General features: G+C 51.8%; 14 protein-coding genes across 14 annotated transcripts; 8 read left to right on the forward strand and 6 right to left on the reverse strand.

Moving 5' to 3' along the window:
* Positions 1 to 199: 199 nt before the first annotated feature.
* On the forward strand, positions 200 to 2,391 carry N7532_005622 (DNA-directed DNA polymerase alpha subunit POL12; the record flags this gene model as incomplete). The annotated part of the gene is made up of 4 exons (XM_056618116.1): positions 200 to 522; positions 580 to 768; positions 849 to 2,151; positions 2,218 to 2,391. 4 exons carry the CDS (start codon positions 200 to 202, stop codon positions 2,389 to 2,391), a joined length of 1,989 nt encoding a protein of 662 aa, XP_056474275.1.
* Positions 2,392 to 2,662: 271 nt separating this feature from the next.
* Positions 2,663 to 3,262, reverse strand: N7532_005623 (uncharacterized protein; the record flags this gene model as incomplete). Its single annotated transcript, XM_056618117.1, has 2 exons — positions 2,663 to 3,208; positions 3,260 to 3,262. 2 exons carry the CDS (start codon positions 3,260 to 3,262, stop codon positions 2,663 to 2,665), a joined length of 549 nt encoding a protein of 182 aa, XP_056474276.1.
* A 495-nt stretch (positions 3,263 to 3,757) lies between these two features.
* N7532_005624 (translation initiation factor eIF2B subunit delta) lies at positions 3,758 to 5,437 on the reverse strand (the record flags this gene model as incomplete). Its single annotated transcript, XM_056618118.1, has 2 exons — positions 3,758 to 4,756; positions 4,814 to 5,437. 2 exons carry the CDS (start codon positions 5,435 to 5,437, stop codon positions 3,758 to 3,760), a joined length of 1,623 nt encoding a protein of 540 aa, XP_056474277.1.
* Positions 5,438 to 6,007: 570 nt separating this feature from the next.
* On the reverse strand, positions 6,008 to 8,162 carry N7532_005625 (kinesin-3 family protein uncB; the record flags this gene model as incomplete). The annotated part of the gene is made up of 2 exons (XM_056618119.1): positions 6,008 to 7,701; positions 7,775 to 8,162. The coding sequence occupies 2 exons, from the start codon at positions 8,160 to 8,162 to the stop codon at positions 6,008 to 6,010; spliced, it is 2,082 nt and encodes a 693-aa protein (XP_056474278.1).
* Positions 8,163 to 8,687: 525 nt separating this feature from the next.
* Positions 8,688 to 8,966, reverse strand: N7532_005626 (uncharacterized protein; the record flags this gene model as incomplete). The annotated part of the gene is made up of 1 exon (XM_056618120.1): positions 8,688 to 8,966. The coding sequence occupies one exon, from the start codon at positions 8,964 to 8,966 to the stop codon at positions 8,688 to 8,690; it is 279 nt and encodes a 92-aa protein (XP_056474279.1).
* A 1,236-nt stretch (positions 8,967 to 10,202) lies between these two features.
* On the forward strand, positions 10,203 to 10,501 carry N7532_005627 (dienelactone hydrolase family protein; the record flags this gene model as incomplete). Its single annotated transcript, XM_056618121.1, has 2 exons — positions 10,203 to 10,333; positions 10,387 to 10,501. The coding sequence occupies 2 exons, from the start codon at positions 10,203 to 10,205 to the stop codon at positions 10,499 to 10,501; spliced, it is 246 nt and encodes an 81-aa protein (XP_056474280.1).
* A 950-nt stretch (positions 10,502 to 11,451) lies between these two features.
* N7532_005628 (uncharacterized protein) lies at positions 11,452 to 12,287 on the forward strand (the record flags this gene model as incomplete). The annotated part of the gene is given in 2 exon segments (XM_056618122.1): positions 11,452 to 11,687; positions 11,705 to 12,287. 2 exon segments carry the CDS (start codon positions 11,452 to 11,454, stop codon positions 12,285 to 12,287), a joined length of 819 nt encoding a protein of 272 aa, XP_056474281.1.
* An 859-nt stretch (positions 12,288 to 13,146) lies between these two features.
* Positions 13,147 to 13,699, forward strand: N7532_005629 (uncharacterized protein; the record flags this gene model as incomplete). The annotated part of the gene is made up of 2 exons (XM_056618123.1): positions 13,147 to 13,467; positions 13,535 to 13,699. The coding sequence occupies 2 exons, from the start codon at positions 13,147 to 13,149 to the stop codon at positions 13,697 to 13,699; spliced, it is 486 nt and encodes a 161-aa protein (XP_056474282.1).
* A 104-nt stretch (positions 13,700 to 13,803) lies between these two features.
* On the reverse strand, positions 13,804 to 14,511 carry N7532_005630 (uncharacterized protein; the record flags this gene model as incomplete). Its single annotated transcript, XM_056618124.1, has 1 exon — positions 13,804 to 14,511. The coding sequence occupies one exon, from the start codon at positions 14,509 to 14,511 to the stop codon at positions 13,804 to 13,806; it is 708 nt and encodes a 235-aa protein (XP_056474283.1).
* Positions 14,512 to 15,096: 585 nt separating this feature from the next.
* On the reverse strand, positions 15,097 to 16,692 carry N7532_005631 (MATE family efflux transporter; the record flags this gene model as incomplete). Its single annotated transcript, XM_056618125.1, has 2 exons — positions 15,097 to 15,992; positions 16,068 to 16,692. 2 exons carry the CDS (start codon positions 16,690 to 16,692, stop codon positions 15,097 to 15,099), a joined length of 1,521 nt encoding a protein of 506 aa, XP_056474284.1.
* Positions 16,693 to 18,781: 2,089 nt separating this feature from the next.
* On the forward strand, positions 18,782 to 19,833 carry N7532_005632 (uncharacterized protein; the record flags this gene model as incomplete). Its single annotated transcript, XM_056618126.1, has 2 exons — positions 18,782 to 18,997; positions 19,063 to 19,833. The coding sequence occupies 2 exons, from the start codon at positions 18,782 to 18,784 to the stop codon at positions 19,831 to 19,833; spliced, it is 987 nt and encodes a 328-aa protein (XP_056474285.1).
* A 77-nt stretch (positions 19,834 to 19,910) lies between these two features.
* Positions 19,911 to 21,329, forward strand: N7532_005633 (GDP-Man:Man(1)GlcNAc(2)-PP-dolichol alpha-1,3-mannosyltransferase; the record flags this gene model as incomplete). Its single annotated transcript, XM_056618127.1, has 1 exon — positions 19,911 to 21,329. One exon carries the CDS (start codon positions 19,911 to 19,913, stop codon positions 21,327 to 21,329), a length of 1,419 nt encoding a protein of 472 aa, XP_056474286.1.
* A 207-nt stretch (positions 21,330 to 21,536) lies between these two features.
* N7532_005634 (uncharacterized protein) lies at positions 21,537 to 23,608 on the forward strand (the record flags this gene model as incomplete). The annotated part of the gene is made up of 2 exons (XM_056618128.1): positions 21,537 to 23,387; positions 23,498 to 23,608. 2 exons carry the CDS (start codon positions 21,537 to 21,539, stop codon positions 23,606 to 23,608), a joined length of 1,962 nt encoding a protein of 653 aa, XP_056474287.1.
* Positions 23,609 to 24,251: 643 nt separating this feature from the next.
* N7532_005635 (uncharacterized protein) lies at positions 24,252 to 24,530 on the forward strand (the record flags this gene model as incomplete). The annotated part of the gene is made up of 1 exon (XM_056618129.1): positions 24,252 to 24,530. The coding sequence occupies one exon, from the start codon at positions 24,252 to 24,254 to the stop codon at positions 24,528 to 24,530; it is 279 nt and encodes a 92-aa protein (XP_056474288.1).
* Positions 24,531 to 24,975: the final 445 nt, after the last annotated feature.

Here is a 24,975-nt window from a genome sequence, read left to right on the forward strand (position 1 = left end):
CAATGCGTGCCACATGGGGGACTGCAGCGAGGGCCAGCGAGTTTCGGTCAACTGCGCGAGACCCACCGCGATCCATCTTGCCATTCTGGGCGTGCTGACTAACATTCACGGGGGCGCGTCGCGCGTCGCGGACTCGACAGGCTGCGGCGAGTTGGACATTCAACACCCCTAAAGACCTCATCCCACCACCCCGCACACAATGGCCGACGTGACGGCGGAGCTCAATGAGCTTTTCGCGGCCTCCTATCCAGATGGCCTTCCCAAGGATATCCTGTTGGAGCTCCAGTCTATACTGCGAGTGCACTCGATCACCGCCGAGGAACTTTTCTATAAATGGGAATCATACAGCATGAAGATGGGAGAGGAGACCAAATTGACTCTTGCGGCTGTGCGCGGGTTCAAGCAGGATGTCCAGGAGACCCTTGAACGTGAAAGTCGGGCCAAAACGGGGCGTCAGGCGGACAGGAGGACTGCTGCCACTGGAACCCCGCGTGCTGCAGCTGGCACTGATATGTTTGGAATGTATGTACCTGGCATCAGCTAAGAAATTCTGAGCTCGGAGCTAACAGTTGAAATCAGGCTGGATGGATTGACGCCAAATGGTTCGAGTGGCCGGTTGAATGGCGGTTCGGTGAAACGCAAATCCAACTTCTCTTCGCCTGCTGCGCCGAAATTCGGGCGAGTCGAGAGCAACGGATCACCCATGGGGGCAAAAGCACCCGTTCCTAGTCCCATGGCCAACGGCGCTGGGGCGGCAAATGGAATGGCGTAAGTGGGAGTGGGACCCCGCTGCACAATGATTCCAAGTAGCATGCGGGCACATGGGAATGCGCTAATTCAAGACATAGATCTGTTTCCTTTGCCGACCGACCGAACCCTGGACAGACACTCGAATCACTCAACTCGCATCTTGCGCCACCCGATACACCCATGGCCCCTTTCTCCGAGGCGCGCATCAAGCCCACGGCCAATACGGACTTGAAGAAGTTCGGATATAAGCCCATGGGCATGCGTCTATCAGAAGCGTCTGAGATCCTGGATGACCGGATCGATGAGTTTGCCGCTATCTATCAAAAACACTACGACTCGGACGACCTTACATTCGGAAGCGCGGCTACGCAGAGTACTTCTGAGATCATTGCGGTTGGTCGTATCGCCTCAGATTCTCTAGAGGGAAAGCTGAATCCCGCTTCTTTGGTGCTTGAAACCTCTCGCCGAACTGGGGCTGGTAGACGGGTTCCCCTCAAGGTCGACTCTGTACCTGGCTTGAATTTCTTTCCTGGTCAGATTGTTGCGCTTCGAGGAATCAATCCCTCTGGCGAATATTTCACTGTCAAGGAAATTCTTCCAATCCCCCTCTTACCACCTGCTGCGTCGTCAGCAGTTACCCTTGAGACCATCAATGAACGCCTAGAGAACGGGGATGCCAACCCTCCTCTGAATGTCATGGTGGTGGCTGGTCCGTACACAGCAGACGATAACTTGGATTTTGAGCCATTGCAAGAACTGTGTCAAAAAGCAGCAGATAACTATGCTGACAGTCTCGTCTTGATGGGTCCGTTCCTAGATATTGAACACCCTTTGATTGCATCGGGAGACTTTGATTTTCCTGAGATCAAGGGCATTGACCCCGACACTGTCACTCTTTCTACAGTCTTCCGACACTTCATCTCATCAGCATTGGCGCGTCTTGCGGCGGCTGTTCCCAGCATTACGATCGTGGTTGTGCCCTCTGTGCGAGATGCTCTGAGCCGGCACGTTTCATGGCCGCAGGAACAACTACTTAAGAAAGAGCTCGGTCTGCCGAAACAAGTCCGCATGGTTTCCAATCCCGTTACGCTGTCATTTAACGAGATCGTTTTTGGAATGTGTTCACACGATGTTCTTTCTGATTTGCGGCGCGAGGAGGTTCTCCACGGCCGTCCCGCCGAAGGAAACCTACTGACTCGACTGCCCAAATATCTCGTTGAGCAACGTCACTTCTCTCCACTATTCCCTCCTTCCAGTCGCGCAAGTCTCCCCAAGCCAGGGACCGAGGGTGCTTTGGCCACTGGTGCCATGCTCGACCTGCCCTATACGAAGCTTGGCGAATGGTGGAACGTCCGCCCAGATGTACTACTTGTTCCCAGCATGCTTCCGCCCTTTGTCAAGGTTCGTCGATTTCTCGATAAGTCCCCTTTTATTGGATCGTTCATCATGCTAACCTTGACATTTCAGGTCGTCGACAGCGTTCTAGTCATCAACCCCGGCACTCTGTCCAAGCGCCGCGGCGCTGGCTCATATGCCCAAATGGCCATCCACCAGCGGTCTATTTCTGAAGAAGAACGCGAGCAAAAGCAGCTCGACCATAAGCTATACGAGCGAGCCCGGGTGGACATTAACCGAATTTAGGGGCTAATCTGCTGTATACATATCGCATTACACGGGGCGTTGAGGCGTGCAGTCAATTCGTGATGGAAGGACGGTCCCTGCCGTGACGGCCCAAAGCTAGGACAAGGACCTTGAAGTTTAAAAAATATTCTCATTAGGCAATATCAATGCAACGAATCAATGCCATACCAAACATTATACCGTGCGGCCAAACGTAATTATTCAATGGGTATCAGGTACTCCCGCAATGCAAAACTCAAATCCATGCTTCTCAATCCCAACACCATCCCTCTCACCGCAAAGAGACAATCCTGCGACCACCCATCCTCCTACCAGCACCGCGGACCCTAACAGCAGCACTAGCAGCGGATGCCGCACCACCCCCATTCCCACGAAGCGTCGCCCCAGGCCCCGATCCAACCTGACCACCCCCAGCCCCAGAAGCCGCCGCAAGCGCACCACTACCATGTCCTTGCCCACTAACAAGCTCATGGAGTCCGAGATCCCGCCAAACGGCCTCCCGCCTGCGCTCCATGGCGCGAGTGATTCCAAACGCCGCATGCTGGTCCGGAACGACGTCATCTTCGTCTTCGGGGTTTGTGGGCTGGTGCTGCGGCGCGACGTAGATGTCTTCGACTGGGAGGAAGGAGGAGAGGTTCGTTTGGGTTGTGGAGCCGTACGTTACGACGTTCGAGGCGCCGGTCGGGTTGCTGCTTGACATTTGGGGGCTGGTGGATTGGGGGTTTGTGATTGATGCGTATGGTCGTGTGAATTCTTCGAAGGAGTCGGCTAGACGTGGGTGGTGCATGTGGATGTATGTTGCGGAGGAGTCTTTGCTCTGTTGTTGTTAGTGGAGTTGTTGAGTGGTGAAATTGAGGATAAGACGGACCATTTTGCTGTAGGAGAGACCTGTGGTCACTTTGTAGGTTATTATGCAATTTTGAGCACCTTTGGACGTGGTGGGCTTAGAGATATGAGGTTGATGTCGATAGAAGTGTGTCATCCGGACCTGAAGCTTGTTGAAGGAGCGGCAGAATATTGTGCGAACACACCGCCTTGGCGGAGTTACGGAATGCATGATGATTTATACCATTGGCCCTCAGTAACTATTTTACGGTTTTAATGTATGGCTATGTGGGTGTACCGCTAAATTCCAAGTTCTTCGGGACATATGCATTCGTTTCATGTAAAAAATCTATCAATACTTTCCAGACACCGAAAACAAAAGATCAGGCACCATGATCAGACATAATCCCACCACAGCTCGAGCATGACTCGGAAATAAAAGTCCCAGAAAAATGAGCCTTGACGGAAACCAAAAATCAAGACCATTTCAACTTTTGCAATATGATGACATTTGAGCATAAGCATAATAAAGTTTCATATCTCAGACATTCGTGCTCATCCGATGCACAATAGGCACCGCGCTAGGCGGCAAGCTACCCATCTCTGTAATTACCATATCCACATACTCCGCCGGTGTCACGTCGTACATGATATTCAACAACTGGAGGTTGGGCGTGTCCTTCCAGTTGGCAAGAGGCGATGGAGACGGAGCGCGAGCGGATGCAGACGGATCGGGGATGGGAGCAGAAGAAGCCTTGCCGCCCTTCTTGGGCTCCACGGGAGGGGTGGTAAACGCACCCGGGTCAGGCAGGCCGGTTACTTGCTGTGGGGGGTTGCCGGGGACAAGTTCATCGGCATCGGCGATTTCGTTTACGACGATGCTGTCGAGGGCAACGCGGTCGGAGAATTTCACGGTCTCACAGCACACGATGACAGGAACCTCGACGCCACCAGCGCGCTCTTTGGCGGACATGGCGACCAAAGCGGTGCCAACACGAGAATAGAGACGGCCATTGCTTGTCATTCCATGGGCACCGAGGAAGACCTTGGTGGCATCCTTGATGGCGTGGCTAATCGCATGCACAAGGGAGTACTGGACATCCAGACCAGCGTCGGCCAGAGTTCGAGCAAGACTCTTTCCTTCGAACAGAGGGCGCGAATCAATGATCGATACGCGGAATCGCTTCCCTTCCTTGTGTGCTTGCAGAAGAGTCTGCTTGACAATGTTGCTGCCGGCGAAGGTCACAATCACGTCGCCGTTCTCAATCTTTTCCACCGCACTTCCCGCAATCACCTGGTCAGCCACAGTAATTTTCTCGCGAATAAAGTTGTCAATAAAGTCGCACAAGGTCGCCTTCGCGGTTGCTTCCGGGGTGGATGGGTCAATACCCGCAATCGCCAGCTTCAGGGCCCGAATCGCATTACCCTGGCTAACGGCGAGCGGTCGACATGTCGAGAGGTAGCTGATTTGGTGGCTGAGATGGGTCGTCAAATGGCGCGCCAATGATGTACCGAGCGGCGTAGTATAGGATTCGATAACCTGGGCGATTGCAATGAGTAAACCGTGACATGATCAGAATGGAGAGTTGGAACTTACCCGCTTGAAGGCGAGCAGAGTCGCAACGCATCGCGCACTGCTGCCACAGACCACATAGTCTCGCAGCTGTAAGCCAAGCGCAAGAACGGCAGGGTGTACCTCCTTTGCGGCACCATTCACCGTAGTCCTTCGCTGCTGGCCGTAAAGGTGGCCGAATACAGCAACACTCTTGTCTTCCTTCTTCTTCTTCGGCTCGGCAGCCGCACTAGCCTGGGTCACAGGGCCTGATCCACGGCGCGGAGGCGCACCCTTCGATCCCTTCTGCGAAGCACTTCCGCCTGCAGCATCCTTCTTTGGTGTGTGGGGAGGACGAGACTGGCCGCCAGCACCGGGAACTGAACCGCCCGCAGCACCAGCTCCGCCGTCCCTATCGGCCTTTTCCTTCGCGCGTCGAGCAGCCTTCTCTGCCTTGGCCTTCTTCTTAAGTTCCGCCGGGGTGAGCGGCTTGTCACTGGCGCCATCGCCGCCGACAGCAGGAGGTGCGGGGACATCCTTGGGCTTTGCGCTCTTGGAGTCGCGGATGGGAAGGGACTGCGAAGGAGGGGTTTCGGTCGTGGGTTGGGGCGCTGCTGTGGGCGCTGCGGAGGAGGAGGAGGTCAGAGCCGGATCAACGGAGTCCGCCATCTTGGATGACTCAATCGCGGTATTTGAGAGCGTCGGGCGAGACCTTGAAGTCCTTGGTGGGGAGGGAGGGTTGACTCACGGAAAAAGTGATGCCATAAGCGGCCCACCGAACGCCGCAGCCCTAATTTCCGGCGCTGCTCCGCCATGAGACTCGATGTTTACAGTGAATGGAGACACTGGGGGAGGTGATTTTTGAATGGGATGTTTAGAAAACGTTCATATCATCCGAACGATCATACTTAAGAGTAGTCATAATTGGGAGGGCAAATGGATTGGCTTAGAAGAGCGGCCAGGTCAGGTCAATTAGTACTACAAGTACGGAACAGACCAACACCGGGCAGTCACTTTTGAAATGTGCATAACTCATAATTCGTCGAAGGGGTCTCTCGCTGCTGTTTAAAGGGACAAAGAAGATACACAAGGGTCCAAACGCTGCCTAAACATGACCGGCCACTGCCCGAAGGCATGGCGTCGGCCTAAACAAAGACCAGAACAAAGATTGCGCCACCAACACCAACCTCTTTATAGAAATGTCGAGTAATACCGTGACACTATTCAAGTTCGCTGGAGCTAGCGATTGTTCGCAGCAATCACCCGCAGGGCACGGCGTTTGCTGGTCGCGGCCCGCTCGTTATGGCGCCAGCGCTCATGGTCGGTAGCAAGCTTGCGTTTGAATACACTCAGGTCACCGAGGAGATCCTGCATGTGGCTCTGCATCTGGTAGGCTTCCTGCTCACTGGCATCCATATCCTCATCATCCTCGTCCTCCCATACGTCGGCTTCGCTTTCAGATTCTGACGGATATGCGGGGGAGGCCTCGCGGTCATGGTTCTCCTTCTCTCGGGTGGGCGTGGGAGAAGGAGTCTTCTCCACTTCTGCCAGTGACCCGAGGCTCGGCTGACGCTGGGAAATGTTGACTGGCGGGATAGGGTTCTTGAGGCTATCCAAGGCAAGCTTCAGATGCATTCGCAGAGCTTCGTTTTCTGTCTGCAGTTGTCGGATCTTGCATTCGCTGACCATCTTGGTTTCCTCCATGAGACGCTGCATTTTCTCCACCTTCTGTTGGTATTCATCGAGCTTTTCGTCTTGGATCTGGCTCGCGCGCTGGTTTTCATTCGCTTGGCTGACGCTGAGCTGAAGAGCTCGAATGGTTTCCGTCATCTCCGCAATCTGCTGATCACGTTCAGCAGCTGATACGTGATCTTGGTTGACACGAGCACGAGTGCGAATATGCTTCGCCTGGTCTGCATAACGTAGGGTCGAGAGCGTCTCCTCATAGTCTGCTGGCGCAATGCATGCAATCATTGCGGTCTTGGAATTGCCACCCAGACTATCCTTCAGAAGCCATGTGAGAATGGAGTCCCGATACGGCACCAATTCCTTGCCTTTCCTGCCACCGCGAGTCTTCTTCGGGTCAGCCAGAGCCGCGATCACTCGGCCAAGTGTTGTCAGGGACTTATTGATATTCGATCCTTCACGTAGACGAGCACCTGTTGCTTCGGTCGATTTGGCGCGCTCCGAACCTGCGAGGTCGACCAACCGAATGCGAGCAGTGCGCTCCGTCGTTTCATCCGTAGACAGATCGTGGTGGATTTGTTTCAGTGTGATTGTAAAAACCGCGTGTGACCGTGAAGAGGTATCGTTCATCTTAGTGCTGGCTGTAGTTCGTGATACATCACCCTTGCGCATAAACTTCATCAACTCCGCATAATTCCTGGCCGTCACCTCTGTTAGGTCTTTTACATAAGGGCCTTCGGAAGGTGATTCACGAATGCGAAGGTAGTGCGGGGGATCCGTTCGAGGTACCAGGAGGTCTCGTACATGTTCGTTGTATACCTCGAAATAGGACACACGAACGTTGTAACTAATGTCGGGGGATGGCGATGACTCGATGCGCTGAAACAAGTCTTCACAAGTTCGAGGGATCAATCCCGGCTGTTCTGGAGTGCCCATCATGGTGTAACTCTTTCCAGACCCGGTCTGTCCGTAGGCGAAAATGCAGGTATGGTAGCCCTCGAAGTTGTGGTCCAGGAACTCCTCACCAAGCGCGTTGTACACGTCCTCCTGATGGGCGTAATGGTCATCCTCTTCGTCGTGCGACCAGAAGGAATTATCGAATGTGAAGGACTTATCTTCGAGGACTTTGCCGCGGGCCTGGGATTTCGGTTTGCCTCGATCGTAGGGACTCCGCTTCGGTGCTTGCAGGCGCGTCATTTGCGTGTGGGGATCCATCGAGATCAGACATTCAGTCTGATTTTGAATTTCTATTGATCATTGTCAGCGATAAGTCTTCAGACCTTGGTTATGCTCATGCTCATGCGCGCCTTTTCGGCTCACTCGAGCGCATCGCATTCGGCAGCGTACCTCTGGGGAGAAACTTCCGAACTCGCACCACGACGCGCACATTTCCTCCGGGTGATGGACTGCCGACTCCATCCTGGCGCGCGATCTGAGCGGGCACTCCTTCTCGAGCGCGAAGAGAGGGGCTGGAAGCAGTGGATCGGAGAGTCGCGGCGGATGCGGAGGTTGAGATGATACTGGGCGACGTGATTCCTGTGGCGGCCGATAGTTCGGAGGAAGAGGCGGATGAGACCGAGCCAGGGCCGACCTGGTCGATGTGGCTGAAGAAGCGCGGATCCAGCGCCATTTCCCTGCTGCGATCCCTCAATAACTGAACACACGTGTTGACGGCCTCGCGTCGTCTTTCGTTGAGATGATGGTACATGCAATGAATCGGGTAAAGAAAAGGTGGGGAATGAATGTCGAGGGGTGGGGGTATGAGGTGAGGGAGAGAAAGAATGAAAGGGAGGTCGGTACAGTTGTGCGTTGTTTCCTTGAAGGTTGCCAGCGTTGGCAGTTTCAAGTCCAGTACGGCGGTTCCAGCTTCCAGTTGGGGCCCCGCGTTGTAAACAATGGATCAGACCGCGGGCATGTCGCGGTCGCAATGCAAGAAAGAAAAAAGGGCAAAAGAGAGGATGAGTTCGAGAACAGACAAATAAAAGCCAAGGCGATGATTATTTGCAATGCTTGAATACAGGCTTGGAAGATGAGAGCTTGGGGTACGCGGTGGCCGCGGCGTGTTGGCGGTTGCCACGGCAATGCCCAACTAGTTCAATATTTGTAGTCTAGCCACTGGAAGTATACAAGAGCTCCACTTAATCGTTCATTGGATTTCCGAGTGAGTGTAACAATCTGAAAAGCACTTCAATGTGGACAGTTACATTTGTGTTTTTTGCCATTTTTTCTCCACCTAATCAAAGTCCGCGGTCTCGGCACTCATCGCCTCAAACACATCGACATCGTCGTCAAAGACGTCCTTCTTGCCCTTCATGCCACCACCGCTCACGGGGTCAGGCACAAGGTGGCCCTGCGCATCCATGTGGCTACTCAGTGATTGTGTGGGGCCCCAGTTGGACTCATCCTGCTTCTGGTCGGACTGCGTCTGCGATTGCAGTGGCTTGGCTGCAAACTTGGGGTCGGTGCTTCCGGGGAAGCGCAGGATATTTTCACTTTTCGTGTTCGAAGACATATTGGTTCTCTTATCTAGTTTACCGGAGATCCAAGGTTAACACAACAAAGCTTGACTTCTCAAATGTGAACGATCAACTCCAACTGCCGCCTCCTCCACTCCTCTCCAGCATGGGCGGGTAGAAGGGATGAAGCAGGGAAGGCATACCGAGTGTTCGAGGTTGCTGTTGGTCAAGATTTCATCTGTTTGTAGTCTGTACTAACTATGAAATTCTATGGGTGTCTCCTCCATATTTATGGGGGAAAGGTGTGGGGGAGGGTGGCGGAGGCCATGCGATGACCCGACGATGACGACGACATTTACCACCACCATGGTCGCTTCTCCGCACTCGCCATTGGGATATTTGCATCAGTGCCACCGATTCTCTTTCTTTCTCGAAGCTGGTCTAGAGCTGGTTAGCCAGTCAATACGAGGACAGGAGCTGTCGTCGATTGTGGTTGGGTTGTGAACAATCCATGGGCTCGGGTCGACAAACCTAATGAAAACAATACTCGCCACAAAGCTCTCGTGTTTGGTCCTGACTCGGTAACCAAACGCATGATGTCCGATTCTGGCAAGCACCTGGTGGCGAGTGTAGCTCGAAAGCAGCCTTTCTATCGCCGGAACGATCCGGCCAGGTTTGAGATATATTTTGAGGGGTCTAGTGATGATATCAACAGCATCATGCAGGGAGCTTCGGAGAAAACATGAAACAGCCCAAGACCTATCACAAGAAAAACCCAATTTGCAATGAAATTTATGTGTCAACTATTTGACAAGTGGATTTCGGAGATGCCTTTGGTGTAACCCTTTACCTCAAATATGATATGCTTGTGTGCTAAGACGGAAACCACCTTGAGACATGCACGAGTCGCGAACCAACTGCCTAGGCAAATTTCCAAAAAAAATAGAACGGCAAATTTCAAAAAAAAATTAGAACAGATAAAGAATACGAGATGGATGAAAAGTATAAGATGAAAAAAGATAGGAAAATAGTAAACATAAGGTATATGTAACATGAGACAAATGAGACATGGGGTGAATGTGAAATAAGACGAATGCATAGTTTGTAGCTTCCTTATTGCTCGACCAAAACCGCCCCTACAACCCTGCAGTGCTGTTGGGTTTTATGGGAACCCCGCTGCTGTCATTAACTCCTCAAACCTGAAAACCATGAGCGACCGCTGCACCACAGGCTTTTGCTGAGATGGAAATCCCAAGGGTCGGGAAACAACAGTTGCCAGTAATGCCACCTACATGATAGGATCGAACAGCGACGTCGCTATCTTGGTGATCCACGACTTGTTCGGATGGACCTTCCCCAACATCCGTCTGCTGGCCGATGCGTATGCAGAGGAGGTCAACGCCACAGTCTATGTGCCAGACTTGTAAGACTTACAACAAAAAGAATAGCATCCTCCATGACTAACGCCACCTCCAGCTTTGGCGGGGAAGTCCTCCCATCCGATATCCTGAGCAAGAACCCCTCCGAATGGGGCTCACTGGATCTACCAGCTTTCACCGCACGCAACAGCAAAGATATCCGGAAAGCCTGAAATAGTCGCCTTTGCACAAAACTTACGCGAGAAGTATAAACACGTCGGAGCAATCGGGTTTTGCTATGGTGGCTGGGCAGTTTTTCGCATGGGGGATAAAGCCAAGAATGGACTGGTAGATTGCATCTCAACTGCGCATCCATCGTGACTTACTCGAAGTGAGATCGAATGTATTGGTGTTCCTGTGCAGACCTTGGCGCCTGAGATTGAACCCATATTTACTCCCGAGTTGACAGAATTCAGTAACCGGGTGATTCCTTCTCTGGAAGTGGCGTACGATTACCAGCACTTCCCCGGGCTCGAGCATGCTTTCGCAGTTCGGGAAAATCGCGCCAACGAGGCGGAGATGAAGGGATTGGTGAGAGCGAAGGATGCGGCTGTGTATTGATTTAAGCAGTGGTTACGTTAAGTGGAGAGGAAGAGGATCGGCATTGTTTGAATAGTGCAGACTTAGAGCAGTGTGTTAAACTAGTTCAGACATGACGTAGTCGACTGATGCATCGAGAATGGTATTATGTTGCTTTTCATCCCTAACTGATGTTGATCATTCTGGAAAGACTCACTGTTTTTAAAAAACCGCATCAGAGAAAGACTGTTCATTTCACATAGTAGATTTGTAAGAGTAGATTCGTAAACTCGCGCCGAGGAAAGCGACTGCAGAAAAGAGCCGAATGCAATGGCACATGTATTAGAGTAGCTAGTAATCGGGCCTGGCGGATGTACGAATGTACTTGGGATGAACAAGCTCAAACCGAGCTGGTTATTTCTCAGCGCAACCTTAGTGCCCGAAGAAAGTGTTGGTACGTCAGTATCCAACCGTGCACTATACAATATTGGTAAATGCGCAAGAACAGTTCTGATTCGACATCTAATTCATCTGAACCCGTTGCCGAATCGTGAAATTACTCCAAATCCAATTTCCTACATATACTGAATCTGCCATTGCGACCATGTCGTCTATGAAGGTCGCTGTTGCCGGAGCTAGCGGTGCTGCTGGGATCCCTATTATCCAGGAGCTCCTCGCCGCCGGCCACTTTGTCATAGCCTTGACTCGAGTTGGAAGTCCAGGCTCCAGGCTCCCCAAACATCCACACCTGGGTATTGCCGAGGTTGATTACGACTCTATTTCTTCGCTCACAGAGACCCTCAAAGGCCACACAGCCGTTGTGGCCTGTGGCCTGCTTTTGTGTCGCCGATCGGCAGCCAGGATAATCTCATCGATGCCTCCATTGCCGCAGGAGTGACTCGGTTCTTCCCAGCGAAATTCGGCACAGACACGGATAACCCCAAGGCTGCACAACTCCCGGTATTCGCGAACAAGATCCACGCTTTCGATTACCTCAAGGACAAAGTCGCCGCGAACCCAGAATTCAGCTATACCGCTTTCTGCCCCGGGATGTTTCTCGACTGGGGGTTGGAACATGGCTTCTTGGTCGATCGAAAACACACTGCCACTGTGTATGATGGCGGCGGCCTTCCCTTCAGCACGACAACCTTGCCGACCATCAGCAACGCGGTTGTTAGCATTCGTTCTCAGCTTGAGGAGACCAAAAACCGGCACGTGTATATTCACGATGCGCTGGTAACTCAAAATCAGCTCATCGCCATCGCCAAGAAAATCGATGGGAAGGAATGGGACCTCACCCACACCACCACTGCTTCTACGGAAACCAGTGCGTATGAGGAGCTCCAGAAGGGCCAGCAGGACATCGCGAAGAAAATCTTCCCGCGCTGCACCTCTTCATCCTGGCTGAGGGATACGGCGGAGACTTTTCAGGCCGTCTAGACAATGAGCTTCGCGGCATCAAGGGTATGGACGAAAACGAGCTTGCCAGTGTGATGAGAAAATACCTGTGAATTCATTAGGAACAAGTTTTGGAAAGACTTTACGCTGAAAAATTCTGGCCCCGATAACTCTCAGTGCCGGTGGGGAAGGGACGAGAAGAATATGCCAAGGAAGTAGATATGTCGAGCAGGGCCTATCCCACGCCAGCAATTGACAATCGTATCCGCAACAAGATTCCGACCCCGTGAAAGTGGCAGCTGGACCGAGAATTCCACCGACCCTCTTGCCTCGCAGGGGCCGGCGTAGTCCATCAATAACGTCTGTTTATCAATCATTGATCTTCGCAGGGACAACAGCACTTGCACGGGGCGGACCGGCATTGGAATGTGGCAACGGGCGAGGGCCTGTTGCAAGGACATCAGATAACTGTCTTTAACTTTCTTATTGTTTCCGGTAAGGGGTCCAGTGTCTGCACGACAGATGGCGATTTTTAAGGTATGCGCGGTTAGCGAGGTGAAGCCTCAGTGGCATTTCCGAGCAGGCGATCCCTACCTGTACGGGACGGGCTAGAACGGATCGGTTTATTTCGATGCTGCTCTGGAATTTAAGGGCTTGCGTTAGGTTTCATGATTTCTGGGGAAATGGAGGGGGATGGGCATATTTGGGATTGACTCCGGCGCAGTGTGCACCTCAAGTACCCTGTGTACTTAAAGTGAATCATACCCCAGATGTAGTAGGTTTCGAGAGTGCTTGAACATCCTGTGGAGTAAATACACTGCACCTTTTTTTTTTTTTTTTTTTTCATATTGCTTAATAGACGACACTCCATTTCCATTCGTCCCTTGAGAGTGCACCCACCATGACTTTACAATTCCCCATCATCTCCTTCGACTATTTCCAACTAAGCCCTGCAAAACGATTTCTCGCCTTGACCAGACACCCCGGTTTCCTGGATTCCGAATTAATCGACAACATCTTCCGTGACCTCAAGCCGATCCACCCTGATCGGTTGATTGGGGAATGGGACGGCTTCGTCCTGTCAACGAGTCATCCATTCCAGAAAGAGCTCGAAGAGTTGAACTGGCTCGGCAACACATTTGATTCTACCGAGGATGTAGCTCCGCTCATAGTCGCGAAAAACGGAAATCGAGTACGTTTTGACGATTGGGGAAGTGCTTTGGTGCGTATCCATCTGATAGTTGGCATTTTCCTTCGGCTAAAGCACGCTGACTCTTGTTGCTTTCTAGCTACGTGAAATGAAATATCAAGGTGTCGTTTCCGCTGCTCTGGTTTACGACGAACGGCCCGTCATCGTCCATTATCGAGCTGTACGATCAAACCTAGTTGCAGGTGTCATGGAGAGCAAAAGCTTTGGTTCAGCAGGGAAATTCTTCTTTTATCTAACAAGGTGACGAATGTACATTAATACATATTTAGTAGGAGCTGCTCGAAGGTAAAGATGACTTGGACATACACACATAATGCATATCTCTTCACTCGTTGCGAGATTCAGCCTCTACTTCGCCCCCTTCCAAGTAGCAGTGACTTCATCGCAAACCTTCTCAATTTTATCCCACTCCAGACTACCCCATACTTGAGGCTGTTCAACTGACTCGGCAAACTGCTTCAAAGCAGTCACAGTCTGCGCCGCCCATCGCTCCTTACTCACCCTCCCAGCACCCGCAGCAAACGGCGTCATCAGAATAGTCTGAATCTTCTTATCCGATTTCCGGCGATTATGGCCCTCAATTTGACACAGTAGACTCCACGTGCATTCGTACACAACCTCGCGATCCCAGTTGACGTCGCTCGGTTCTCGCATCGTCGGACAGAGCGCCAGCCAGCGACATCCGCGCGGGTTAGTTGCGAGCGTCAGCCCCCACTCTACCAGCGTACACGATCCCGGCGGAGCAAATCCGCGCCATCGGTCGTAGAGCACGGCTTGCGCGGAGCGGGTCACGGCGTGGTAGTCGTCGTGCGGACTGAATGTTTTGGAAATGGCGTGGTCGAAGGCACCGTCGAGGCGACCGTATGAATTTGCCGGGGAGACGATGAGGTCGAAATTATAGCTCTCGGGGAGACTGTTGAGGCGCTCGTTGATTGTTGTGATCTTTACTTTGTCGGGAGTGTATGTGGGCCAGCGAGTGAGCATGGCCTCTTGGAACGCCTGGATGAAGGCCTTGTCCTGGCACAAGAGAAGGATGGCGGGGATGTTGGCCGTCATGTTGCGCGTCGACTCGAAGTTGGGTGTTGTTGTTGCGGCTGAAACTCGGCGGAGGTCGAAGCTTGGGGGTCTGGTCAGATCGTCACACGCTGGCCCGATCTTCTCTCCCCCACTTGCCAGCATTTACAAGCCACAGAAGTCTATTGCGGCCAAGGCTAAATTTTGAATTTCAGTTTATGGGATTGCTGCTTGAGTTGTAAGGATTTGAACCTCAGTCTGGCCGCCCTACATACAAATGGCCATCAAAATAGTCGCCCACAGTCATCTGAAAAAGTAGTCGCCTAACATCACCACTCCTAATCTTGTACCGTCGAGGAGGCTTTAACCAATGTATTGTATTTATATTAAACTCTTTGGTATTTTTGGTAATTTTTCGTCTGTCGGTGTTGGAGCGGCCATCAATCGAAAACAGGCATTAACACGAGCGAAAAAAGGAAAGTGAGCTCTGGCCATTACATCGCCCCATACCAAACATGTCGGTTGATGGTCAGAATTGAAACGACATCTGTGATCTACTTTTAAACAAAAAGAATGTCTTGCATTGCGGCTGGATAACCCACGTAGGTAAGCTCCTTGTGTGACAACTCAAACTTCTGGGCTATCACAGCCATCCATGCGGTTGAATGCTTTTCGTACTTCCTCCTGCCAATCAGTCAAGGAGACGATCATCCACTCTAAAAGCCCTGCACACCAGAGTGCCAAGCAGTTGCCCATCCAGAGACCTGCGAGTCCCCAGCCATGGAAGGCAAGATAGATACCCAGCGGGAGGGCAAAGCAGTAGTAGCTGATGATGTTGACAGCGGCACCTAAATGCTGTCGTCCCATGCCTCGGAGAGTACCACCACAGCTTCCATTGATTCCGTCCGCAATTTGAAACAAGGCCACAAAGGGCATGATCTTCGAAGTCAATTCCACCACCCTCGGATCATCATTGAAGATCTTGGCAAAATGGTTTCGTGAGCCCATGAGAATAGCCAAGACGATGATGCCAAATGAGACAGAGAGAAGGGCAGACATATGAGCTGTGTAGTAAACACCTCTTGCGTCACGTTTCCCTAGTTTATTGCCGACTCTGGATGAAGTGGCGACGCCAAGACCGAAGGGTATGGTGTTGAGGATTTGGTCGGCAGTCATAATGACACTCTGAGCAGCCAAGGAGATCCTTCCTAGATTGCCGGCTACAAGAGCGACGATTTCAAATGCCCACCACTCAGTTCCGATGTGGAGGATACCCAGGAGAGCCAGCCTGGCGAAAGTCCCTAAGTTTTGGAAGGCTGATCGAGACCATCCTCCCCAGCATTCAGACCCGTCGACGAAGCGGCTGTACAGAACAAGAAGTATGAATGATACCCAGTAGGATATACTGGCCGCGATAGGGGCCCCGAGCATCCCAATCTTGAAGGTATAGCAAAAAAGGTAGCATAATCCAGCATTGAGAGGGGAGGTAATAGCAAGGACATAGGTTCCAGCTCTCATTATGCCTAATATTGTATTTTAGTCAGGCTTCGATAAAGAGTAAGGCTTCAATAAAGATTAGAATCAAGTCCTGTTCATACCTTGTGCTTGAAGGTACTTTTTCATGACTTCAAAATAGATATAGCCGAGTCCGCCAGGGATGAGAACAGTCAAAAACCGAGAGCTTTGGTAGGATAGCTCAGGATCCTGTCCCAATGCCCGAAATATAGGATCCGAATAGGTCCAGACAAGAGCAACCGGGATGTAGTAGAGGCCCAGAATAAAGAAGGCGCGTTGCAGGAGGACCCCGGGGGCATGTTTATCCACACTACCGGTAAAAGTGGACGAGGCAAGAGTATCCAAAGCCGTGGTTCCCCCGAGCGCAATAATTCCTCCCGTGGCCATCGCAAACATCAGAGAAAATGCGCTCGTCGCGAGGTTCTCTGGAGATGACCGACCGACGACAATCACAGTGACAGTTTGTAGACTCATTTGGAGCATATAAGCCACGATGACAGGCACGGCATCCTGCAACAGCTTCCAGAACTCGACTAGAACTGGTTTAGGCTCCGCGATCCCACTTATCTCATCGTCGTGCCCGCCATCTGGTGTCCGTCTCCGGAGAGAGTTGGGAAGAAGCGTGGTGTATTCGTCTGGGGGCGAGTCATCAGGACCGAATCTGCTGTCGCCGTTGCCGGAGACCGCTTTGCTATCCACATAGTCCATTTTTTGCCCTTGAATATGAAAAAAGCGCGATCGAACCGGGGAAGGAGGGATAAGGAGGGAAATTTGAGTTGGGTTGCAGAGGACTACAGGTCACAAAATGTTCACGCACTGTAGTCCATGCCCACAATAAGAGCCTGCTGCGTGATCTGGTCGGGATAGAGAGCTGGATGGAATACTGTGAATCGATCAGTCTTGGAGTTTCAGTGTAGCATCGCCTTCTAAATGCCTCTGCTGGGATCGACCACAGGGATCAGCAGTGGGGAGATCTCGATGTGTGGCAAAAGTTCAGCTCGAACTGCAGCATGGTGGATGCCTCGTGCATCGATACATCGACTTTTGCAGCCTCCTTGCCTATCACGCCATGGAAGCTTCTGCTTCGTGCTTGATAGCCAATTTCGAAGCTGAGAAGACCCCTGTTCTGATCTTTGTGGGAAAGAGTCCATCGCAATCTGACAATTTCGAGGGTGCAGAAGATGGTGTGTTGTCCCGCAGGAACGAGGAAAAGCAAAGTAGGAGCCAAAAACACGCAATAGCTTCGTCGATCTTAGGGCCGCAGACGCTTCCCCACTCCTGCGGGGTTTGGCATTCCGTCTGCAAGCCGCTCTCCAAGCTCCAGATGGTGGTGGATAGCGCGCCCTCAATTTTGCCCGCAATAACCCTCAACGATCTCTGTGGCAGGCGCGACCTCTTGTTCCTTGCGTGCGTATCCTTGCTTCGAAAAGCTCCATTCCGATCGGCGGCGATGATACATACCGAAATTCGAAGTGACAGGTGGATCGAGGCTTGACAAAATTGGATCGGCTTATCTTTTCAGATGGTCTTCCCCCGAGATGGATCGGCGTTTGTGCACGAACGACATTCCGCCCTGTCAAGAATGGAAGGAATGCTTCCAAGTGCCGGGAAGAGCAATACACTCTCGGCCAAACAATATCCCTCGACTCGAGCAACCACGTGGCGTACGCCATGGCGCATGGACGATGTGCTTAATTCGGGTTGGTAATACGGAATGCGATGTGATGGCAGCAGTTCCACGGCCCGAATCAAAGCTTCGCCCACCCATCCCATACTATTGCCACCGGTAGTGTCAGATACTAGTATGTAAATTGTGCGGATAGTCAGAGTTATCTTAAGGATATACGACACACACATTGAGTTCAATGATGAGCTGGATGAATGTGTTGTTTTCAAGCCTGCATTGGACAAAACAATGCCTTTAGAACCATTCGACCTGGCTGAGTGTTAGGATTCTACTGTCATGCTGCTTTTTCAGTCTCTGTTTCTGTTCGAGCCCTGGAGGGTTCTAGTGTGGCAAGGCTGATACTAAGATTTCATTGCTAGTCAGTTTGGTTATGCATATTTTTCAGTACAAACATAGTGTTTATTGTGTCATTCCAAAATATTTCTATTTGTTCTGTTTATATTTCTGCTCTTGAGAGGTGTTGACATCGTGATGATATTAACTGGCAAACACATTCTAAATGTTTCTTACAGGTGACGGGCTGGTTGATTCATATATTATCATACACTAGGGCAGCTAAGTCCTCTGGGGGCGTGGGTGTGTAACAGGTACGACAATGATCGAAGGCGTGCCAGTATACCCGGGATATGGTGACTCTATGTAGCGCGGCGCGCTGATGGATATTCACTGGGGAGGGTTGCCGGGTTGCCAATTGACGGCTCTAATCAACAGGAATTCATGGATATCAGGCTTTCGATGGAAACTTAGGCTAGGTACTTCAAGCTGAAGGTTGTGGGGAAGTGGGAATCATTGATGTGTGCCTTGGAAGGGTGTCGGGTTAGATGTTCCAAATGACGTCTCGGTTGTCGTAAACATGAAAGTCGCTGTTCTTAGGAAGGTACGATGCAGCACGCCTCCCGGCAACAACACATCTGGGTCGCTCCTTCCCAACGTTCTGCCTGGCGGTGGTGTCGCGTCCACAACCAAAACAAAGTCACTGCATCTTGGGAAACTTCTTCTTGTTAACACTCCGAGAGTCGCGTCTGCTTCGACAAATTTCCTTTTCGTGGCATCCAGTGTTTTTCCATCTTCATCCTGCACCGTATCTTTTAAACACCAAAAGCTTCAAAGATGCAAACCACAACTACCGTTCGTGCCATCCTTCCACTCAGATTGTTGATGATACTGACTCGCGAGAAACAGACCACCTCTATCGACCACCTCCTCCGTCCCGCCCAGTTTGACTGGGCGGATGACGTCGAGGAGGAACTGAGCATGAAGCGTGACAACTTTGATTGGGCCGAAGAAGTTGAGCAACAGCTGGCTCAGGACATGGCGTTCGACAATGTGAGTCCCTCCTTCCCTATTGGTGCTTATTTATTGCAATTGTTAACATGCTCTTGACCGCATAGGCGAGCAACGACCAGGTCATCACTGGCTCGGACGATGATGACTATACAAACTACTCAGACTACACTGAGTACAGCGATGACCTCGAAGAGTCTTTCGCCCCCGCTGAGGAGGACTTCGGTGGCACCGCGGCCTACGGTAGCAGCCAAGACTATTACTGCGAAACCGAGGCGGCGGTGCTGAACCGACTCGAAGGGCTGCAGGAGGATCCCGAGCGCCTCCTGCCTGTCCTCCTGTTGGAGGTCCGAAGTCCTCCTGGGGGAGAAGACCTTCGGAAGCTGGCCCTGCGTAAGAGGACTCACCAGCACATCGACCCCGATACTTGGTCGATGGCGTATGAGCTGAGCGCATTCAGTTTCGACGACGAGGAGAAGGGGCCCGGATATTCTGAACCACGAAAACTGACGTGGAAACCTTCGGTTTCCTCGTTGCGGCGTCAGGCTTTTGTTGATGAGGATGAGTCCCGAGGTGCGGAATCCCCCGATGAGAGTACTCAACTTGATGCGGAGAGCTCGCCTGATCCCCAGGATGTGGATCTGGAGTCCTCTCACACAGAGGACGGTATAGTACTCGAACTGAGGGACCGCGACACCACCATCATGTGGGCCTCCGTTCTGCCAAAGGCAGAGCGTTCTCTTTCTCCGCCAGCTGAAAAGGGTCAACGGTCGGTCCGTGGCAAGCTGCTCAAGATCTGGAAGCGCCTGACGAAGCCGGTTGACAATAAGTTGCGGAAAAAGCACCCTCCGTGGTGGGGGCCTCGTTGGGGGCCGTGACCTCCGCAACTTAGTCATCCGGTCCTTCGCCAGGCCGTCTTCCACCTTGCTGCGGACAGCTAGTAGTTGTCCACGCCATGTCCAGCCTCGCGAAATCAAACATCACAATTATCCACCCCGATCTAGGCATCGGTGGTGCGGAGCGTCTCATAATCGACGTAGCGCTCGCCCTCCAAAACCGTGGCCACCGGGTCACCATCTACACATCTCATTGCGACAGAAAACATTGCTTCGAGGAAGCGCGCGATGGCACCCTCGACGTGCGCGTTCGCGGGAACACAATTTTTCCAGCGCATGTGTTTGGACGCTTGCACATTCTTATGGCATCGTTACGCCAACTCCATCTAACGGCATCTTTACTTTCGGAGCTTGGGTCAGGAGATGATTCCAAGCGGGACGATATCTTCATTGTCGATCAACTGCCCGCATGCCTTCCCATTTTGAAGACCTTCAGCCAGCTCGGGAACTCTCGTACTCGGCGTATTCTCTTTTACTGCCATTTCCCGGACCAATTGCTCGCACGACGCGACGAAGGCGGCTCGCTTCTCCGCCTTGCTAAGCTCTGTTATCGGATCCCTTTTGACTATTTCGAAGGATGGGCGCTCAGCGCGTCGGACCGTGTTGTCGCGAATTCGAATTTCTCGCGAGGAGTTGTCCGGGACGTGTTCGGGCCGGACAAGCTGGGGGACATCGAGGTTGTCTACCCTTGCGTCGATACAGATGTAAAGGCCGCGCCAGCAAAGACAGACGATGATCCACTCTGGGGAGGAAAGAAGATTTTGCTCAGCATCAATCGCTTTGAGCGTAAGAAAGATATGGCTCTCGCCATCCGTGCGTATCATGGACTGGGCCAGGAAAAGAGGAAGGGGACGCGATTGGTAGTTGCTGGCGGCTACGACAATCGTGTCCAAGAAAACGTCCAATACCACCAAGAGCTTGAAGATCTTGCAACAGGACTCGGCTTGGAGACCGCAACCTCCAAGACCGTTGTCTCTGCCCTGTCGATTCCTGACCATATCGATGTGCTCTTTCTTCTGTCTGTGCCAACGGCATTTAAGGACACACTCCTCGCACAAGCAAAGCTTCTTCTTTACACTCCCGTCAACGAGCACTTTGGCATCGTACCGGTCGAGGCGATGCATGCAGGCCTTCCCGTACTAGCCTCAAATACGGGCGGCCCGTTGGAAAGTATTGTCGAGGGTATTACAGGCTGGCTCCGAGATGCAACTGAGATTGAAGAGTGGACGAAAGTTATGGACAAGGTCCTCTATGACATGAGCGAAGACGAAACGGCAAAGATGGCAAGGGCAGGCAAAGAGAGAACTGAAAAAGAATTTTCTCTCACTGCCATGGGCAACCGATTGGAAAGTGAGATCTCGGTGATGTTGTCGGCGGAGAGTCGTCCTTTCCGCGGATGGCAACAGGTATGGGTCGTGCTTGCGCTGCTCGGGGCGCTCCTTGCCGTGACAGTCGCCGTTTTGCTCCGAATTGTGTAACTACCGTTTTGACTACCCGCTTATTTCTTCACGGGTAAACCTCACTTCATTCCTCCTCGACACCGACCACATTTTTTTTCTACCTACACAATTGTGTTGCTGTCTTCCTGTGAGATCGTCGGCTGTCAATCGGCGATAAGGTCACCTGACTTCGTGACGTCGCGTTAACTCCGCGTTGTCCACTTTCTCTCCCGGACATATACCACCATGCCAGATGTCATCGACTTGATCTCCTCAGACCCCCCACTGCCCGAAAAATTGCGCCCTCAAAATGAGCACCAAGCGACGCGTCAAATCCCCCCACGAGGCCCTCACAACTTAACCACGGTGTCATCGGACTCCATCGACGTTTCGTTGTTTGACTACGACAGCTTTGACAAGCCAGCAAAGAAGCGGCGAGTCAGCGACGAGAAGCGATCGCCCCTCAGACAGACCACAACGGCACCTGAACCAACGATCCCCGACCGAATTCCGCCTTTCTTGTTTTCCGATGACGATCCTCACCTGCCGCCCGCAAATCTTGCGACGCGACGACGACCGGGACGCGACGTGGAGGATTCGGATCCCATTGTGTGGGACTCCTCTCAGCCCACATCCAAATCGAAACCTCCGGAGCGACCACATGACCCCATTCGCGAGTTTTCGGATACCATTACCTTGGACGATGGCGATGATGATCTCGTCAACACGACTACAAAATATGCCCCGGGTCGAGCGAGACAGGAGAAAATAGACGAATTTAGTGATCCATTTTCGCTTCCCGACCTCGCGGATGTCATCGAGGTATCGCACACGGAAACACCCATGTCAAGTGGATTATTTTCCAGCAAAACCGCCGGACTGTTGTCTAGCCTAAACGCTACAGGAAAGGGCAGCAGAAGTCGCTCTCAAGCGAAACCAGGCGCAAGATCCCGATCACACCAGGATGTCGATCTAGGTCCTTTCCATCTTTCTGATGATATGGATGAGCCGGCTCCACCGAAACGAGCCCCCAAAAAGTCAGCCAAGCTTTCAACGGAAGAAAAGGAGGCCAAAGCAAAGGCCAGAGTGGAGGCTAAGGCTCAGCGCGAACAAGAACGCCAAGCAGAAAGAAACCGAAAGCAGCAGCTCAAAGAAGAAAAGGCCAAAAAGAAGCAATTGGAGGCAGACATTGCGGAAGTCAACAAGCTGAAAGTGGATAAGAAGGATTCTACGCCCGAAATGATCATTGATATGGCATCATCGTTTGAGGGAGGCGCTATAGCCAATCAGACTGTTGAGTTTATGAAACGCCTTGGGGTTGATCATCATTTCTTCACCAGCCCCATTCCAAATGTGGTCAAATGGCGCCGAAAGTTGAACGCTCGATACAACGAAGAAGCGGGTCATTGGGAGCCATGTCCGTTCCATATTCAGAATGAGAAGCATATTCTGTGTTCGGTGTCTGCACAGGACTTTGTGGACATGGTGATCCCATCCCGGGATGACGAGGAGAAAGAAGCTCTGGAATTCCATATTCTCAGACTGAAGAGAGCCCATCCGGACTGTGCCGTGATCTATCTCATTGAGGGACTTACGAGTTGGATGCGCAAGAATCGAAATTCACGAAACCGGGCGTACCAAGCAGAGGTGTTACGCCAATATGAGCCAGCCAGCACTGAGACATCGACCACGTCGTCTCGTGGTCAGAAAAAGAAAAACAAGCCAGAGACCACCCCACCGGTCAACGACGATACGATTGAGGATGCCCTATTGGAATTACAGGTCGCTCATGCGTGTCTCATTCATCATACAAACACTGCTGCCGAAACTGCTGAATGGATTAAAAATTTCACCGAAAATATTTCCACGATTCCATACCGACGTCAACAATCTGAAGGAAATGATGCTGCATTCTGCATGGACGTCGGACAGGTCAAGACAGGCGACGATAAACAAGACACATTTGTCAAAATGCTCCAAGAAGTGAATCGCGTCACTGCTTCGATGGCATACGGTATTGCGACGCAGTACCCCTGCGTAACCGACCTGGTCAAGGGCATGCGCACGCATGGGCCCACGATGCTGCAAGATGTTAGGGTATGTTACCTCTTTTCTTCGAGTTTCCCTGCACCCTTTACACTCCAACTCCACTCCAGTCCCCACGCGGGCCAGTATCCCTTTAATTTGCATATCACTAATGGCTCTAGAAATCTGCCAACAAGAACGGAGGCCTGGCAGACTCCCGCGTCGGTCCCGCAGCCAGCAAGCGATTGTACAAAGTTTTTACCGGACTAGATCCCACGTCAACGGACGTCTAGTGTCGGGGCGAGGGTTCGGCCTCGCTTGGATATGGATTTGCTCGACACTTTGGGGGGGTTATAGATAGTTTTGTTTTTCTGGACTCGTCCTTTGAGCATGATGAATATCAATGACAACTTCACTTTCCGGATTTCTTGCTTTTCCCACTTCCCCACCAATCCTTCGTTCTCATTACTGCTATCGCAAACCTGGACGTAATTGTGGTGCCTGCCTGGCTGGATCATCCGAGTCCTCATTGTGGAGCCGAGACCCAGTTTCGTCATTAGCGCCGGTGTTATCTGCCGAGCAATCGGCACCAAATCTCCTGGCAAAGCTTAGCCCCCCCCCGGGGCTTGCATGTACTAAGGCTGGCCCTAGTGCCGCTCCTCCCACGGGAAAATTGCGCCGATCTCGTTTCTTGCGTAGAGCACGTATTCCGATGGAGAACCTGGAATCCTCCAACCTTCAGCCAGTCACATACGAAAAGGGACCGTTGTTGCTCTTGGGCTATTACTACGTTTTCACCCGTCCACCCGCTCATGATCAGATTTTATCTGATTGATTTGATTCGATTGATTTGATCGATTTGATTGATAAATCGCCACCGCAACCTTCATTTTTCGAAGATTCCGGTCCTTTCTTCTCATTTATGCAAGTGTCAATATGCTACTCGAGAGGCGGGCTGTGAGCCCCATGCTGCTATTTTCAACTAGCCTGTTGGCTGTCTCGGCCTACAACTATGGCTTCAGTGACCAGGCCTTTGCCTCGTGCCAGGCAATGGACTCGTTTACCCGCCAATTTGGTGTCTACAGCGAAAGCAAGGACGAGTGGAAATTAGAACCTCTTTTCACGTCTCTATATAACTGTCTCAAGGCTGGTGGTCAAATCATCGGTGGGTCGCACCCTCGAAAGGCCCGGTTTGAGCAAAAGTTTGGATGCTAATTTCTCGTCTTTTCCAGGCGTTTTTTTGGTGGATGAGTGAGCAACACATATGGACGTCGAATGTGTATCTTCGTTATGAGCATCTATGCACTGGGCAGTGCTTCGGTTGTGATCAGCTCTCAGACCCGGGCACAGATTCAGACGGGGCGAGCTTTACACTGTAATGATTCCGACTCCACCTTGGTCGATACGATTGAAGCTGACTATTTCATCTGAAGATGTCTATCTCGGCATGCAACTAGCTGTCATCCCAACAACTCTCTCCGAACTTGCCCCAGCCAAGAACCGCGGTGGAGTGGGTGTACAATACTGGCTTGCTATCAAGGTTGGAGGACTCGTCGTGACCTCCATCACACGAGGGACGGAAAAAATCGAAACAAATGCAGCATGGCGAATTCCAGTCGGGCTGCTGCTCATTGCCCCTGCAATTGTGCCTGGTGTGGTT

This window comes from Penicillium argentinense, assembly GCF_028826775.1.
Source record: "Penicillium argentinense strain IBT 30761 chromosome Unknown utg000005l_segment0_segment0, whole genome shotgun sequence".
Lineage (NCBI taxonomy): Eukaryota > Fungi > Ascomycota > Eurotiomycetes > Eurotiales > Aspergillaceae > Penicillium > Penicillium argentinense.